Source organism: Ahaetulla prasina, chromosome 12, assembly GCF_028640845.1.
Source record: "Ahaetulla prasina isolate Xishuangbanna chromosome 12, ASM2864084v1, whole genome shotgun sequence".
Lineage (NCBI taxonomy): Eukaryota > Metazoa > Chordata > Lepidosauria > Squamata > Colubridae > Ahaetulla > Ahaetulla prasina.
The window spans coordinates 1369007-1386975 of NC_080550.1; the positions used below are offsets into that span (position 1 = coordinate 1369007).

At 50.4% G+C, this 17969-nt stretch overlaps 2 protein-coding genes across 5 annotated transcripts; both read left to right on the forward strand.

Annotated features, from left to right (window-relative positions):
* Positions 1-55: 55 nt before the first annotated feature.
* SNAI3 (snail family transcriptional repressor 3) lies at positions 56-4526 on the forward strand. 4 transcript variants are annotated; one of them, XM_058155149.1, is made up of 3 exons: positions 56-271; positions 2936-3298; positions 4185-4526. In XM_058155149.1, exons 1-3 carry the CDS (start codon positions 193-195, stop codon positions 4367-4369), a joined length of 627 nt encoding a protein of 208 aa, XP_058011132.1. In that variant the 5' UTR covers positions 56-192; the 3' UTR covers positions 4370-4526. The 4 variants fall into 4 exon arrangements, with proteins under 4 accessions (XP_058011132.1, XP_058011128.1, XP_058011130.1 ...); XM_058155145.1 differs by having other exon boundaries at positions 60-271; positions 2699-3298; XM_058155147.1 differs by lacking the exon at positions 56-271 and adding an exon at positions 380-901 and having other exon boundaries at positions 2699-3298.
* A 4679-nt stretch (positions 4527-9205) lies between these two features.
* Positions 9206-17557, forward strand: MVD (mevalonate diphosphate decarboxylase). The gene is made up of 10 exons (XM_058155137.1): positions 9206-9432; positions 10276-10346; positions 10752-10866; positions 11357-11509; positions 12403-12602; positions 12740-12814; positions 13160-13378; positions 13662-13777; positions 14944-15052; positions 16336-17557. Exons 1-10 carry the CDS (start codon positions 9351-9353, stop codon positions 16414-16416), a joined length of 1221 nt encoding a protein of 406 aa, XP_058011120.1. The 5' UTR covers positions 9206-9350; the 3' UTR covers positions 16417-17557.
* Positions 17558-17969: the final 412 nt, after the last annotated feature.

Below are 17969 nucleotides of genomic sequence, written 5' to 3' on the forward strand. Positions count from 1 at the left end.
AGGGCGGGGAGGTGTCTCCCCACCCTAAGTGCGGCTCTCCCCCAGCCCGGCCTTTTGCACCTGCCGAGGAAGGGGCGGCGCGGCTGAGGCCCCGGACAGCCCTCGGGCGGCGGTTGGCTGGCGGTGGGACCATGCTAATGAGGCCGCGGCTTTATCCACCTGCCCGGCCGGCAGACCCACCGCCCGCCAGCCATGCCGCGCTCCTTCCTGGTCAAGAAGCCCCGCAGCAGCCGCGTCCCCAACTACGGCCAGCTGGAGACCAGCCGTCAAGGTAAGCGACACCCCGCCGGCCGGCAGCTCCGACGGGCTTTGGGGCGCCCCCGCCAGTCCCTCCGCCTGCCTTCGTGCCCAGACGGCCCCGCCACGGTCCGGTCCTATGCGGGCGCTCCGCAGCTCGAGGGTGTCCGTGTTGCTCGTCCCGCAGAAGAACCCTGGAGGCGGAGCGGGGGGCTCTTCCTTCTGACCAAGCGGGAGTGGCTGGCTGCGAGGCTCCCCTTTAAGAGGGGGTCCCCCCAGCCCTTCGGAGAGCTGCCAGAGGCCGGGAGCCGCTGGAGTTTCCTCCGCTTCGCTTCTCCTGCAGTCTTTGGCCGCGCCAGAGGTTTCCTGCCGGGACTCTGCCGGCTGCGCTCTCGGGGCTTGGAGGCTTCCCCGGAGTTGTTCCCGGCACCGCAGCTCCTCTTAGGCGGGAGTTTCTCCGAGGAGAAGCGACAACAGATGGAAGGTTTTAGTTAGAGAAACGAGCGGAAACGGGCAAGAGAGATGCTGTGGCGGAGGAGGGAAGCCGGCATCTGCCCCAACTCGGCTTACAAGCAACGGATCCAAAGATCCAAATTACGTTCGGGGAACTTCATCAACCGAGGCTGTTTTCCCTCTTAAACAAAAAGGGAGACAAATTAAGTAGGTAAATGAAGTAGGTTCAGTGCCCTAACCTTGAACGCGGTGGCAATTCTTCCACATCTAGATCACCTCTGCACATGCTCAGAGGCAGCCTCCAAAATAACAGCGCGTGCCTTGTTGTACAGCCCACAGTGCCAGGACGGGTTGTTTTGTGAGTTTGTTCCATTGCTATTGCTGTTGCGGGGCTTGAACTCACATTCCAGCCTCACTCCTCTGCCAATGGCTAAATTGGCCTTTTTCTGCTTTTCCCTCTCTGCTTTTCCTGTTGGATTTAGGCATTAGTATTCTTATTAGTATTCTTAATTCTGCCTGTGTGTGTATTAAAATTGGTGTCTGCATGCAAAGAAACAACATTGTTTTCCTGTTGTAAATTTATGCTGACTCAAAGATAAGTACCGAGTACTGTTTCAACTCAGCAGCAGAGGAATTCTGGAAGACTCAGTGAAGCAGAACAGAAAAATCAGGCATTTTTAAAAATGTAGTGCACAGTCAGGGGATTCTTGATTGACAAAGAGTTGGCAGTTTCCGACTGAGAGAGCTTGCAAAGAGGAGAAAGAGGGTGAGGTGCTCCAAGGTTACTAATGGTTTAGGGAGAGTCCAAGAAAGGCTAGGTTTGATCTCTGTTTGTTGGGCTACATGCATGGAAGATGGCTTGAACTCCTGTGGGCTGCCCAACAGAAGGGCTGGCCAGCCATCCTTTAACCCCTACATTGGTGAAGCTGGGGCTCCTACCCACCCCACCCACATAGCCTCTGCCCGTCAGTGTTCTTGAATGTAAACGTTTCTAGGAGGGCAGTCTGTTTGGCATTTACCCTTCACTTTTTCAAACCCTGGAAAAGAATGCAAATTCATCTGGAATGTAGATTATTTTCCTGTGTACCAGAGAGGGTGTGTGGTGGGGTGGCCTGGAGGTATTTAAAACATTCCAAGTGCTTTCTCTTTGGTGATTTATAACAGTCACAAGAGGGACTTGAGAATATTATTCCAAGAGATACCACCCTGGCACATCCAAGCAAGGCTTCAGCTAGGGCTGGCCTCCGTGCGCATTTTGGATCTTGGCTTTTTTTTTTTTAATAAAAGGCAATTCTTTGACCTGGTGAGTTTATTACTCTGTTTTTTCACCTGCCTGCAAAGATGTTCATCTGAAGAAGCCACAAAGAGAGGTGTCTGTTCCGAGGGGAGAGCCCTGGAAATGGGTAAAAGCACCACGCTTAGCTTTACGCAGCTTTTGTTTTCACTTCTTAGGAACAAAGCCAGGCGTGCAGGCGGTGGCGATAAGTTAAGCTAGGAAACGGCTTGCTTAGAATAAAAGAAGCAGAAATATTTTTCCTAAGAATAGAGTTTACGAGATATAAGGTGTTTAACAAAGGTCTCCCGACTCATGCTCAGCACCCCGGGCAGATGTTAGGACGGGCAGCAGTTGACCTTGGCTAAGGCTTAAAGCAGGAACTGGTACATAGACACTGCTTTCAGAGGCTGCTGAGAAAGCCAGATGGGCATCCTCTGAAATCGCAGGAGCCAAATTTACTCTACATTTGCAGGCTGAGCAAGTTTCCATTTGCAAGTTTTTGTGCGGAAGGTTAAGGAAAAGTGTCTGGAGGGGTCTAGAAGGGAAGTTCTGAAGGTGCTTTTTCAAGAGGCAACTTACCAGAATTGGATTTCCCAGAAAGTCCAGCTGCCTCTTGAAAAAGCACCTTTGGGACAACCATGGCCTGGAGGACGGAGAATCTCCATAGACATCTAGAAGGGAAGGCAGGAATGCCACTTTGGTCAACTTCTTTTGTGTTGTTTCCATCCCCAGAATGCAACAGGCCAAGTCACACCTGGATGACATGTTCCTTTTCTATCCAGGAGGCTACACATAGCCCTCTGAGGAGCCACAGCTTTGCTCCTGCAAGCCTCTCCCCCCCTCTTCTGCAGAGCCGGGAGGCCAAAGTGCAGCTCACCTTGAACCCCCAAAGTGGGGAGAAGGCTGGAGGCAGCCGGGGATCAGCCACCCCTCTTCGGGATAACCCCAACAACCTCAATCTCCCACCAGCCTTCGGCCTGCTCCCCTGGAGGACGTGCCCTGGTCTGGGCCACCTGGTGGAGGCAGAAGGACAGCAGCTGCCAGCCGAGGTTGGTGTGAGGACTGACCCCCTGGAGAGGTTCACATGCCTGGATTGCCACAAGCCCTACAGCACGTTTTCCGGCCTTGCCCGGCACCAGCAGCAGCACTGCAAGCCGCAAGCCGCAGCAACAACCAGGTTCTTCAGCTGCAAATACTGCAACAAGGGGTATACCAGCTTGGGGGCCCTCAAAATGCACATCCGGACTCATACGCTACCCTGCGTGTGCAAGATTTGTAGCAAAGCCTTTTCCCGGCCTTGGTTGCTACAGGGCCACATCCGGACACACACAGGTGAGAGTGAAATATCAGAGGAAACAAGGGGAAATGGCCTTGCACGCTGCTGCAATGCAACCTAGCCTGGAGTGCAACCTTGTGTACAGAAGGTTGTATATGCAGCACAGTTGTTTTCTAGAGACCCAGAATGGCATCACTACAGCAGTCCTGCAGAGCAGAGGCAGCTTTGGTGCACCCAAGTTCATCCAAAGATTTTTATAATGGATCATTGGCCTATTCTGCCTCTCCTGTCAATCTCTGACTCTGGATTCTTTGCCCTTCCCTGCAGGGCAGTGGGGGTCTACTCAGAAAATCACCAGTGCTGCTAAATAGCATGAGCCATGTTTAAATCCTGGTTTTAAAAAGAGATTCTAGGCTTCATATGTAGTGAGAGTGAATATCTGGGTTATGCTTTTACCTTTTTGTTGTTGTTGAAATTGAATAGTCCTTGTGACCAAAATCTGTGGTCACCAGAAACCAGACACCCCTATAGCGATGTCACAATCACTGGCTAAGTTAAAGATTTCTCGATTAGGCACAAATGTCTGGATTCTCTTATCAGCCAGGACACTTTATTGTGCAGCCCTGCTTTATGGAGTGTTCCCCAGTTTTCAGCATAGGGTATGTAACCTACCTGTAATTAGATATGTGGGCCTCTTTTTGTAGCACAACCTTTCTGGTCTTGGTAGCATTCAGTGCATCTACAAGTAGTTCTCAACTTACAACTGTAATGGACACTGTCCATCACAGCTGTAGGTCATAAAACAGGTCACCTAAGTGACCAACCCAACTTACAAACTTTTTTTGTGGTGGTCATTAAATGAACGTAAGGCTTTCTTTGGGCCAGTTGGCACCCAACCCCTGCCCCTGTGTGCTGGGCTCACCTGTCTGCCTTCCTTCCCAGGTGAAAAGCCCTATTCCTGCTCCCACTGCAGCCGAGCCTTTGCCGACCGCTCCAACCTCCGTGCCCACCTGCAGACGCACTCGGAGATCAAGAGGTACCAGTGCTGTACCTGCTTAAAGACCTTCTCCCGGATGTCACTGCTTTTGCGGCACAAGGAGGCTGCCTCCTGTGCCACAACCACCTGAGTCTGGCAGAGAGAACATGGCTGTTCCTCAGCAGGAGAAGCTTTGGATGAGTGAAGACCTGCAATCTGGAGGCTGGTTGCATCCTGCAGCAGGAATCGGTTATCTGACTGTGTGTACCTTCACTCCAAATAAAGAAGTAAAAGGAATTGTGTCCTCAGATGATTTTAAATTCCTTCTGTGAATTGCTCTCCTGTAAATCTACCTGGACAGCATGTCTTGGTGCGACGGCATCTACTGGGATCCAGGATGGTTTTGTCGCTTGAGCACCAGAGACGGTGTTCCCCAACTGGCTTCCTTCCTGGCCCCATGCTGGAGAGGCGCTTAGAAACACCAAAGCATTGTCTGATTTGGTCTGCTAATCTTGGCATTAAAAGCCGCTCACCTCCCACTTCTGGCCTGAGTTTATTATGGCTTTTCTGGATGCTGATGTATCTCTCCCATCCTTTGCCAGAGTGGATGGGAGGTCTACCTGGTGTATGGAGTGACAACATAGGGGCCTCTCTCTAATCAACTTGGAGAAAGGGTTGCTTAGTAGGATCTTCTCTGGCCAAGCCAAATCCACTCCAGGGAAGGCAGCCCATTCACAGAATTCAGGGGGAAAGCTCAGGAGGGTCTTCCTGAGGGGTTAGAGGGGGAGTCTTTCTTGATTCTCCAGCAATCCTTCCGTCTTTGCCCCTTTGGGTGAGGGCAGGGTTAAGCTAAGAAAAAGGAGACTGACTGGATGAGCTATAACACCAAATCTCAGGAATACTTTGAAAAAAATCTGCTAACATGTTGAATGGCCCCAACTGGGGTTTTAATTGAATGCAAAGGTGTGACTAGCAGAGTAGGAGTTTGGAGCAGTTAGCATGAAAAAAAGATCTAGGACTCTTAGGTTGACTAAACTGCATGTAGATATTTGCTGGTCTTCTTAGATGAAGTTTGCTTTTTCCGCCCTGAATTTCTTGGAAGGATCTGGTTGGTCTCTGCTGAAGGCAGAGTATTTCTTTCACTCCTTTCTGCCTGCCACCGTCTGCCTGCAGGCATGGGATGCCCTGCTTCCCAGAGCATCCAAATGTCAACTGGCTGATTTTTTTTGGACGTGTGCTGTGATCTTTCTGTCTCTGGCACAGGCCTGTGTAACCCATGGAGCAAAAATAAAATTAAGCAGGTGACATTTGGCAGCCTGTTTTCCCCCCTTTCATTTTCTTCTGGACTCCACGCTTGGTGTCAGTTCTTAAGTCCCTGGAAGGAATTTGCGTTCAGAGGAAGGGTCCCAGTGTGTGATTTCTCTGGTACAGGAGTGAAGGGCACAGCACAGATCCCCAGAGCCTCCCCCTCCAAGGTGATCCCCAGGTTATCATTTTTAACAGGACAAGAGGGGTCCGTTTTTAAAAAAGATCTTACTAGCAATATTTAATGATGAATAAAAGGTCATGTTAATCAAGTTTTTTGCCCGTACTCTCAATGGACTATTTCAAAGCCAAATGGGCCCCAAAATCCAGAGAAAAATTCTGCCTGGTTACTTTTCCTCACGGAAAAGTTTGTCAGTGGAATCAGCTTTTTTCACTCACTCACGTGAGCATTTTCCCCATTTTTTTGCCCAGGAGAACATCTGGAGCGTTTCCATGCTTTTGTTGCTATCAAAGACCCTACTAAGGTGGGGGATGTTTGTGCAACTTGTAGGCAGCAGTGAGGTCAGCCTGGCAGAGCAGGGAAGCAACAGGTATATTTATAGCCTTCCCCGTGGCCGGAGAGCATAAATAGGACTCTAAGATGCCTAAAGCAAGCCGCATTGTAAACTCCGCACTATTTTGAGCTGCAAAACTTCTAAAAACAGCTCTTCCACCTGTCGTGAGGAGGGCCAGAGCAGGAAAGTATGTTGCTGCTTCTAAAATAAGCCAAATGTTTTTCCCTCTTAACTTGCAGCAGATGGAAAGTGCTGGTAAATATAGCAGCAAGGCAAAGGTGGGGACTCGAGATCCCCACCTGCCGATATGCCAGCAGAGAAGGGAATGTGAGGATCAGATGAATGAGTCCGTTTTTCCATTCTGCTTAGGCGGCCTAAAGCAGGAATCACAGAAGGCACCATCTGGGCCCTTGTTTTGCTTCCTTCTTGGTCCACAAAAGTTGGCCAAGAAGAAAACTGGCCGACTCCCTCGTCTCAGATCAAGCAATCACAGCCAACTCTTAGTGAACATATAGATAGATTTTCTGCATGATGATTTTTCTCCAGTCTGGTTCTTAGGTCTTCCAATAGTAGTTTATAGTACAAATGGTACTTAGAGCAAATATGGTAGGTATGGTGTACAAATCATATTGATTGATGAAAATATAGATACAATCCCATTTCCATTCACATTTGTAAGATAAAATAAGGTAAGGCTTTCTGACGCCCTAGGTTTTTTTTTTGTTTTTTTTAAAAAAAGGTTTCTCACCCAAGAAAATACATTTGTGGATTTGATGGTTAGGAACAGGAGTGGATTTGATGGTTAGGAACTGGTTAGAAACTCTCTTTCAGAGAGGAAGTGATAATGATATAAACATGCTTATTTTATTCTTTTATTTATTCAATTTCTATAACTGCCCAACTCAAGCAAGTGACTCTTACCGGGTTCTGGTGTAAATGGACGCTTTTATATAATATAGAACTTTGGAAATTATTCTTCTCTAAAATCTTCCTGGTGTTTCCTGGTTGGAGGTGCAATGGAGGATCTGCTCTCTGGGACAAGATAACAAGGGCAGGCCCTGATATTATCCGGAATGGGGAACACCTCCCGTCTAAGAAAAGTGCCATGACCTTAATTTACGGGGTCTGGGTTAGGACCAAGGTACATCGAGTGTAGCTTTGAAACGGGAGAGGAGGAGGGTTGGCTTATGGGTGCCGAGATCTTTCCAGCTCAAGTTTCTTTTTCCCATGACAAATGGAAAAGCAGCCCTCCCCCTTAAATGCCAGCCCCCAGAAATAGCCGTGGCCGCCTCTGGCTGAGGAAGTCGCTGCGGCCCCGGGGGCCAAGCAAGGCAGAAATAGGCCGGCTCTTTCTATCTATAGACGGCCGGGCGCTCCGCGTGGAACCGAGCCTTGCCCCCCGCCCGGGTGCCGCTCGCGCCGGGGATGCCGAGCAGGTGGAAAAGCCGCGGGGGCGGAGAGTTGTTTTCTCCCCCCGCCCCCGCCACGCGAGGTCCTTGCTTTTCAACAGGTGGCCCCGCAGGTTGGCGCCTCGCGTGGGCAGGCGGGGATCAGGGTGGCCCCCGCGGACCCCTCGCAGGGTGGGGAGGAGGGAGCCCCGAGGAGGGAAGCGCGCGGCTGCCACGCTGGCCCCACGCGGGAAAGGACGGCCAGGGTCCCCTCGGGAAGAGCCCCGCGGAAGGAAGGAAGGAGGGAAGGAAGGAAGGAAGGGCTTGAAAGGGAGAGAAAGAGGGAGGGAAGGAAGGAAAGCTCCGAAAAGCCAAACTGGGGAGTCTCCGCCATCCAGGTCAGGCTTGTCCCAAAGCTTTTCCCCAAAGGCGGTTGGATTTCATGGGTTTCCCCTTGAAGACGTGTCGCTTCCAACCCAGGAAGCTGCGGGATGAAGAACCTTTTGAAAGGGGAAAAACCCCCAAGAAAGTCCAGTTGCCTTTTGGGGGAAAAAGCCCCTTTGGGACAAAGGGCGGAAGGGACGCTGGAGCTGCGCCTCGCACCGGAGCTTCCAGCCTCCCGCCGTGCCCGGGGCTGGGAAGGGCGAAAGGCGCCTCTCCGCATCGCCCTGCAAGCCCCCCGCCAGCCCCCCCCCCCGCCACGCGAGGTCCTTGCTTTTCAACAGGTGGCCCCGCAGGTTGGCGCCTCGCGTGGGCAGGCGGGGATCAGGGTGGCCCCCGCGGACCCCTCGCAGGGTGGGGAGGAGGGAGCCCCGAGAGGGAAGCGCGCGGCTGCCACGCTGGCCCCACGCGGGAAAGGACGCTCAGGGTCCCCTCGGGAAGAGCCCCGCGGAAGGAAGGAAGGAGGGAAGGAAGGAAGGAAGGGCTTGAAAGGGAGAGAAAGAGGGAGGGAAGGAAGGAAAGGAAGGAAAGCTCCGAAAAGCCAAACTGGGGAGTCTCCGCCATCCAGGTCAGGCTTGTCCCAAAGGGGCTTTTCCCCCCAAAAGGCGGCTGGATTTCATGGGGTTTCCCCCCCCCCCTTGAAGACGTTTCGCTTCCAACCCAGGAAGCTGCGGGATGCAAGAACCTTTTCAAGGGGGGAAAAACCCCAAGAAAGTCCAGTTGCCTTTTGGGGGAAAAGCCCCTTTGGGACAAAGGGCGGAAGGGACGCTGGAGCCGCGCCTCGCACCGGAGCTTCCAGCCTCGCAGGCAGCCCGCCCGCCCGCCGTGCCCGGGGCTGGGAAGGGCGAAAGGCGCCTCTCCGCATCGCCCTGCAAGCCCCCCGCCAGCCCCCCGCCCCGCTGCACGCCCCACAGCGGGGAAGAAGCGGCGCCGCGACCCTCCGCAACACGGAAAAGGGGAGACAAAAAATAAAGCCGCGTCTGGCTGCAGAAAAGAGCCCGGCCGGGGCGAACGCAACAGAGCATGCGCGCCAGGTGGGGGCCTCTCTGCCTCTCGTGCGACGGCGCCGGTGCCACCCGGGAAGCCGCCCGAGTGGGGAACCGATCCCGCTTCCAGGGACGCCCGAAGGTTCCGGCCTGCAATGAGGCGAGCCGGCGGCCTCATCGTCCGACTCGCTCCGATTGGCTGAGAGCGGCGGCAGGAGGAGGCGGGGAGCGCGCTGATTGGGCGGCGCGGCCCCAGCTGGAGCGGCGCGAGCCAATGGCGGGAGAGGGGCGTATCGCTTACCTCGGCGGAGACACGTGTGTGGGAGGAGGAGGAGGAGGAGGAGGGGGGGTTGCGGGCTCCGCTCCCAGTAAGAGCGGACTGGGCGGACTGGGCGGACTGGGACGGGAGCGCGAGGGCTGCGCAGGCCGGGCCGGGGTCCTGCTGAGGAGGGGAGCAGCGGCATCAACCGGCGGAGGTCCCTGCAGCAGCCGCAACCATGAATCTGCCCGTGGCCGGAGAGAAGCGGCCAGCTCTGGTCACCTGCACGGCGCCGGTCAACATCGCGGTGGTCAAGTACTGTGAGTAGCTGAGTGGAGGCCCCGGAGGCGGTTTTCCAGGAGGGCTGGTGGTGGTTAAGGCGGCCTGGATGGGAGACCACCAGGAGATCCCCAGTCAGAGCTGCAGGTTGGATCAGGAGGTGGAAACGCAGCCTGGGGGGGGGGGCAGGGGGGCAGCTGATCGAGGGGGCTCCAAGAGGCTTTTGCTCTTGTTATGGTGAAACACTTTTCCCTGCAGGAACCCCAAGGAGGACTGAATCTAGGGCTCAGGAAGAGCAAGGAGTGGGAATAGATGATGGGACAACTTTATTCCCCTCCCCCCCCAAATAAAACGAGCCTTCTTGCAGAAGGCTTAAAGGGGGGCAATTGCTCTTACAAACACGAGTGCCAAATAAAAATAGGGAGAAACTGATGTCTTAGGCTGCAAACTTCTATACCTCCTTCAGAAGGAAGAAATGTGCCTGAATCTGAGCACACAGGATGAATTGGCTAGAGGGAGATAGATGTGAGCCCGGTTGAAATGAACCGGCTTGCAGTTCTCTGCATTTTTATTTAGAAGCAGATCCACCGAGTATTTGTTTGTGGAATGTACCCGTAGCCTCTGAAGCAATATGTGGAACATCTGGTTTTCCACGGTAAACCCGAATTGGTAGATCAGGAGAGGGAGGAAGATCCTTCACAAATAATAGGCTTGTCTGCAAGCTGTAATTAAAGGCCAGCCTGCTGGCAACCGAGAAAACAGGTTGGAGCAGCTCTGTCAGTCTCCTGATTTATGAGGTTCTCCATCCATGGCAGATTCAGTGACTTGCCCTCCAATGCTCAGTTTGTCCCCGGTTCAAACATTGTCCTTCTTTCCTCGTGCAGGGGGAAAACGTGACGAAAAGCTGATCCTGCCTATTAATTCATCCCTCAGCGTCACCCTGCACCAAGATCAGGTTGGTCCCAGACAGGAGACCCATTTTGTTTGGGGTGACCGACTTCTGCCAGCAGACTTAACGTGGTTGAAGGAAGCTCTGTGGCTTTAGGACAACTGAAAACCTCCTTAACAGTGGGAATTTTAACTGAAAATATTGTTAAGGCTGCTTCTGCTATTGTTCCTTGTTCATTTCTGTGAGCTTCCCACTTTGGCTGCCCTATTGTTGCGATTGCCACTTTATTCAATGTTTGGAAGCAGGTGATAGATGCCCTCACTAATGAACCACTAAAAGAGAACCAGTGGCTTAATGGGATAATCCAGTGAGGGTTGATTCATGGAAGTAAGGCCCGGATGCTTCGTAGGCTTACTCACAGTTGCTCCAGGCCAGAGTTGTGACCCACCGTGGCTTCTGTTCCTTTTGCAGCTGAAAACGACCACCACAGCCGCCCTCAGCCGGGACTTCACGGAGGACCGCCTCTGGCTGAACGGGGAGCCGGCTGATATCGAACACCCCCGTCTCCAGTCTTGCCTGCGGGAAAGTAAGCGCAGGGCCGTTCAGCTGGGCTTCTGAATTCATGATGTTTCCGATTCTTTGTTTTGAAGGACTGAGCACAAGCGAGCAGGGCATGTTTCGTTTGCAACCCAAGGATGGATGGCCACGTAGCCTGGAGCTGCCTTGCTATGGATGGCAGAGAGTGATGCTGCATAATCTGATGCTTTTATTATGAATAATAATAGTTTTTTTAAAAACGCCTCTCTCTGTAGTAACAGTAGCAAACTTTATTATGGTATTTGACCAATTCAGGAACCCAACCCCTGCCCCCACCCTCCATAGAGCCTCCTCTATTATCTAGACATTCAGGATAATAGTTGCTGGGTGAGACACAGCAGAGTGGAAATCTTTAACCATGTTTGTGACAAATTCCCCAGCCGATTGCAGACTTTAGCACAAACCCAAACCGACCCTGCAGGGCTGGCTGTTTCTGTCTCTTTTCCCACAAGCAACCTCAGCTCCCTTTTCTCTCTCAGTCCGTCGTCTGGCTAGGAAGCGCCACGGCGAGAGAAGTGGGGGTGATGAGGGCGACCCCCCTCCCCTGAACTACAAAGTCCACCTAGCCTCAGAGAACAATTTCCCCACTGCGGCGGGCTTGGCCTCTTCTGCTGCTGGCTATGCTTGCCTGGGTAAGTGAAGCTGGTCCCAGTGGAGCCTTGGGGGTCAGACCGGGGGTCTTCGAGATTTCTGGTCTTGTGATTTGGCTCCTTGTTGTGGCTGGGAAGGAGTGGCGGCCACAGACAGAAAGGGGGGGGGGAGTTTGAGGCCAGAAATGGCGGTTTCGCGGCATCTGGGCTGGGGTTGCCGGTTAAAGTCCAGCCAGCCATTCCTGCTTCCAGGAGACCCCTCTAGCCCCAGGGATAAAATGTAAAATTTGTTACTACCGGTTCTGTGGGTGTGGCTTGGTGGTGGTGGGGATAATGTGACTGGGTGGGTGTGGCCAAGTTTTTTTTTTTTTACTTTTAAAAGCATTTTTTCTACAACCTCTTCGGCTGTAGGTTGTAGAAAAAATGCTTTTAAAAGGCTCCTCTGATAATCCCAGCTGAGCTGTGTGATCATCAGAGGCTTTTTTTTTTACTTTTAAAAGCATTTTTTTGGCTGACAAAAAAAATGCTTTTAAAAGTAAAAAACAACAACCTCTGATGATCGCACAGCTCAGCTGGACATGGGGGGGGGCAGGGATTTTTGCTACGGGTTCTCCGAACCACCTGCCACCATCGCTACCAGCTCGGGCGATCCGGTCTGAACCGGGAACATTTCGCCCCTGCTCTAGCCCCCTCCAAGGTGCTTCCACCAAGCCATCCTTGGGCTCTTCTCCGTACTGCACGGTGTGCTCTGTGGATCGCGCCAGCCTGCTGATCCCATTCTCAAGGACTGCCACGGCCAGTTCTAATCTGGGCTGGACTCCATCTCCCATATGCCACAGGTTTTGTTTGGGGAGTTCTGCCTCCAAGCCTCCTAACGGCATGGCCCTGAGGGAAGTTCTGCTGTGGAACTGGCTGCCTTCTCGCTTCTCTTCCAGTCTACACCCTGGCCCAGCTCTATGGCGTGGAGGGGGACCTTTCTGAAATTGCTCGCCAGGGCTCTGGGAGCGCCTGCCGAAGTATGTTTGGGGGCTTCGTGCAGTGGGTGATGGGGGACGATGCCGACGGCAAAGACAGCGTGGCCCAACAGGTGGCGCCAGAGACGCATTGGCCAGAGCTGCGGATCTTGATCCTGGTGGTGAGTCTGGGGTCCCTGCTATGGAGACCGTAGCTGCCTAGTGATTGGGCAGGCCCGGTTGCTTAGGGAGTTGGGGGAGGCAGAAGGCCTTCCTGCACCCACCCCCATGGCTCCTCTTCCTCCTCCCTCCACGGCAGGTGAGTGCAGAGAAGAAGGTGGTGGGCAGCACGGCCGGAATGCAGACCAGTGTAAAGACCAGCCTCCTGTTGAAGGTAGGAGACGCATAGCCCCCCTCCCCCCCCCGACCCATGTCCCTCTTGGAGCCTTTCCCAGATTGCTGCTTCCCTTCCACCCCATCAGAAGCCCTGGAAATGCCCCGCCTATGGGGTCCTTGGGCCCCCCACCTCTGTGACGGTCTTTCTCCTGAGGTCCCTTCCCCCACTCGTTACATATATAATGTTAAGCTCCCTTAAGCCCCCACAGTAGTTTAATTAACAGATTCACAGAATTGGAATGGACCTTGTAGGTCATCTAGTCCAACCCCCCCACCCAAGCAGGAGACCCTCTGACAAATGGCAGTCCAGTCTCTTCCTGGAAGCCTTCTTCTCCTCTTCCAGCACCGTGCCGAGGCTGTGGTTCCGGAGCGCATGGCCCAGATGGCCCACCACATCCAGCAGAGGGATTTTGAGGCCTTCGGTCAGCTCACCATGAAGGACAGCAACCAGTTCCATGCCACCTGCTTGGACACCTTCCCGCCCATCTTCTACCTCAACGACACTTCCAAGCAAGTGATAGCCCTGGTCCACCGCTTCAACGCCCACCACGGGAAAACCAAAGTATGAGGGGAACTGCAGTGCCGGGATGGGGACCCCTTGGGGCAGCCTGGCAATTCTCGTCTTTGGCCAGCTGGTCAAAGGATCAAATCAAATCGAATCAAATTCTTTATTTGGCCAAGTGTGATTACACATAGGCATTAGACAGCACTGTCTAATGTCCATGTGTATTATTTATATATATATTTGTATATATGTATGTGTGGTGTGTGTGTGTGTGTGTATGTATATAGAAAAAAAAATTCCATCTTCTTTTATCTTTTTCTGATGCTGTGCTTGCCGACAGGTGGCCTACACGTTCGATGCTGGTCCTAATGCTGTCCTTTTCCTGCTGGATGAGACACTGGAGGAATTTGTGGGGGTGGTTCAAAGCAGCTTCCCCCCCAAGAGTAACGGAGACCAGTGAGTGAGCCCAGCTTTCCTGCTTATTTGTCAGAATAACACGCCATGAGCCCACTGAAACAGTCCCCAAATCGTTTTTAAAAACTAACAAAAGTGGTCTTTAATCCCTCCTTTTTTTTTCTTTTTTGCTTTAAACAATTTATTTCTTGATATTTGAAGAGATTCCTTCCTCAGAAGAGCCACCCCAAACACTCCTGGCAGGAAACTGTTCTATGCGAAAAATATGAACTCCGTGGTACTAGTGCAATATATATACTTTGTTAATCCCATAGCCACTTTTCTGTCAAAACAATAATCTAAGTGATGTGTGCTGAAAAACCATAGGGCAAACCAGGGGAGAAATGCTCTCGGTTCAGACTGGATCACCTGATCTGGTAGCGATGGCAGCGGGTGGTTCAGAGAACCAGTAGCAAAACTCCCCACCACCCCAGCTGAGCCACACGATCATCAGAGCCTTTTTTTTTTTAACTTTTGAAAGCATTTTTTCTTTGGCTGAAAAAATGCTTTTAAAAGTAAAAAAAAAGCCTTCGATGATTGCGCGGCTCAGCTGGGATCTTCAGAGGCTTTTAAACCCTCTTCGGCCGAAGAGGTTGTAGAAAAAATGCTTTTAAAAGTAAAAATAAGGAGTTGGCCATGCCCACCCAGTCACATTACCCCCACCACCAAGCCACGCCCACAGAGCCAGTAGTAACAAAGTTTACATTTCACCACTTGGGCAAACTCAAAAGTGGCGACATATTTATTTTTGGTAATTGGGAATCTCCATAACTACCCAGAGGGAGCAGTTATCAAAGCTTGTTGGAGACTCCCAAAATCTAATAAAATAAATAAATAAATAAATAAAAGGACGGATTCTGTTAAAAAACAAATGTTGAGGTTTTGGCTCCTTCAAAGCCATTTGCAAATATCAAAACACTCTTTTCTTTAGGAAAATGTTCTTCAGATTTCGCTGCGTTGGTTTTGGCTCCTTCAGCCCCAGCTCTTTTTTCTTTAATCACTTCTTTGTTGTTAGATTGATACGTTGCCCATCACACTATCTGACTTGCAATAACACAAATATAAAAACAAAAAAACCCCACATTAACAGGAATTTATGTTTCCCTTACCGAGGTCGGGATAGGCACAAATGTTAACCCGAGGATTTTCCCTTCAACCTCTCCTCTTAGGTTTCTTAAAGGTCTCCCCGTGAAGGCAGCGAATCCCTCGGAGGAGCTGCTGGCGGAGGTGGTTCGGGATCCTATCCCAGGAGCTGTCCGGTACCTGCTGATCACCAAGGTAGGGGCCCGGCCTGGTACTGCCACGGGGCATCAAACACGAGGGCACCTTCCCTGCCAGGTGTTTGGGGGAAAAGCAGGCAGAGAGGGGGCTCTGTCCATCCGAGTACTGGCTTCCTTTCTCAGCCTGACAGATTCTCATTTTGTTGGCTCTTCATTGAACCTTGGGATGAAGTTTGAGGGGTCCTTGTGAACTTGGTTGTTTTCTTGCAGACATTTCATTACCAAACTAGGTAACATCATCAGTGCTGTTATTTTTTATTTATTATTTATTAATCGTATTTATATACCGCCCTATCTCCCGAAGGAGTGGAGTGGAGTTTGCTATCAAAACTCCTTACAGCACTGATAATGAAAAGTCTGCCAGAAAACCACCAAGCTCAGAGAGCACCAGGGACCCCTCATTTCAAACCAGCGCTACAAATACCCTGTTTCCCTGAAAATAAGACCTCCCCTGATAATAAGCCCAATTGGGCTTTTGAGCACATGCGCTAAAATAAGCCTCCCCCTGAAAATATTTAAACACAGAGCTGGAAATCAGGTAAGATGGCAAGAGGAGCCCCGTCTTGCTCCATATGCCCCCAGATAACAAGACCTCCCCAAAAATAAGGCCAAGAGCTTATTTCGGAGTTCAAAAAAATATAAGACAGGATCTTATTTTGGGGAAAACACGTTATTCTCCTTTATTGGGTTGAAGCGTCTCTGAAGGCCTCATTAACTTCCTTCTGGGAAAGAAAGAAGCCAGTTTCCCTCCAAATGCTGGTGCTAAGTTCCCATCCAGAGCAACATTCCTGCCCCTTTTCTTGCTTATTGGTTCTGCAAAGAAAAGCCAATATTTGCTCACACTTAAAAACACTTAGAACCCATGGGCTGAAGTGGGGCAGAGGTATGGGGTTAGGCTCCTGTTTTGTTTTGTTTTAATCTAATTCCAGGTGTGTTAACCCTCCGGAGTTATCCATGTGGGTCACCCTGCTCTCTGACACCCCCCCCAGCATTTGGGAGAGCTTATTTTTTTAGCCTAATGATCAGCCCCCTGCCTCCCCTCCCCCCAGATCTGACCATTTAAATACAGATGGATATAAGAAAATAAGGAAAGCTTGCAGAAAGTGTTTGGGTATTTGGAATGCTTTTTACACTGCTTCGCTCATTGTTCAGATAGATAACAGTCGTTAAATATTATCAATATATCAAGCAATAAAATGCAACTGACAGTTATAGCATTGTTTCCCCTAACGTTTGCTTGTTGTGTCACTTCTTCCCCTTTTGTTTTTTCTCTTGGTTCAGCCGGGCCCAGGACCATCGGTTGTGGACGATGGGAGCTGCCATCTCCTGGGGGAAGACGGGATGCCTCGAAGCAGCAGCTGAGCCAAGACCAGCTCTTCTCTGGGGCTGCCCCACAGCCAGCCAGTTGGAAGAGGAAGGTCTGGGCTGATATTTGCCTTTTGCTGTGCCCCAAAGGGATAATTTCAAGGGTCTTTTTCTGTCCTCATCACCTGTTTCATACTCTGCTCTTTGATTTGGGCGCCTGGAGACTCGTGGCCCATAATTATTTATGTAAATTAATAATCTTCCATTTCTTTGATACAGTTTTGTTATTAAGACAGGTTTCTAAAATAAATGAGATCTTATGCGTGGCTCTCTCGGCTCAGCTGTGGGTGTCACAGTTTGGGGGGGTTCTCTGCCCATTCTTTCTCCTTTTATGTTCAGACTTTGGAATTACAGGCTGTCTCTCACCCCCACCCCCCAAAAGTAAAACTCCTTGAGGGTGTTCACCATTTTTGAACAGATGTTCAAAAATTTAAAGTTTGTAAAATTGACTTACAACACAAATGTTATCAGAGAAAAGATTGATCAAACTCTTCAGAAAGCAACATGGAATGTTCCTTGAGTCTCTCCCTGCCCAAATCCACCTGCAAAGCCCACCCTGTCTGGAACCCTCACCACATTTCTGACATCAATACAATCGAACATGTCCAGAAATATTTTACAAGAAGAGTTCTCCATTCCTCTGAAAACAACAAAATACCTTATCCCACCAGACTTGAAATCCTAGGTTAGAAAATTTAGAACTCCATCACGTTCAACAAGACTTAAGTTTAACTCATAGAATCATCTATTGTAATGTCCTTTCTGTTAAAGACTCCTTCAGCTTCAATTGCAATAATACAAGAGCAACCAATAGATTTAAACTTAATGTTAACTGCTTCAATCTAGATTGCAGAAAATATGACTTCTGTAACAGAATTATCAGTGCTTGGAACACATTACCTGACTGTGGTCTCTTCTGAAAATCCCAAAAGCTTTAACCAAAAACTTTCTACTATTGACCTCACCCCATTCCTAAGGGGACTTAAGGGGTGTGCATAAGAGCACAAACGTGCCTATTGTTCCCATCCTATTGTTTTTTCTTATATATATATGCTTATACTTCCTTATATTTCCTTATATATATATGTTTATATACTATAGAATAGAATTTTATTGGCCAAGTGTGATTGGACACACAAGGAATTTATATATACTTCATATATTTTTATATTAAATATTATATTTATATTATATTATTATATTATATATATATTAAATATATATATATATATATATATTTATATAGTTTATATACTATAGAATCATTTTGTGTGATGCTTATGTATATTGTTGACAAAATAAATAAATAAATAAAGGGGAGGCTGGAAGGGTTTGCTTGAAGAACAATCTGGGGAAGGAAGGAAGGCTGGCATGGCAGGAGGGCGCCGTAGCTAAAGGGCCCAACCTTGGCAATTTTAAGACCTTTGGACTTCAAACTCCCAGAATTCCCCAGCCAGCATGTGCGGGTTGGAGACCCCTGCCCTAAAGGACCAGGGCCAGATTCATGGGGACTTAGAAGAGGAACATGCGTGGAAAGAGGGCTGGAAAGG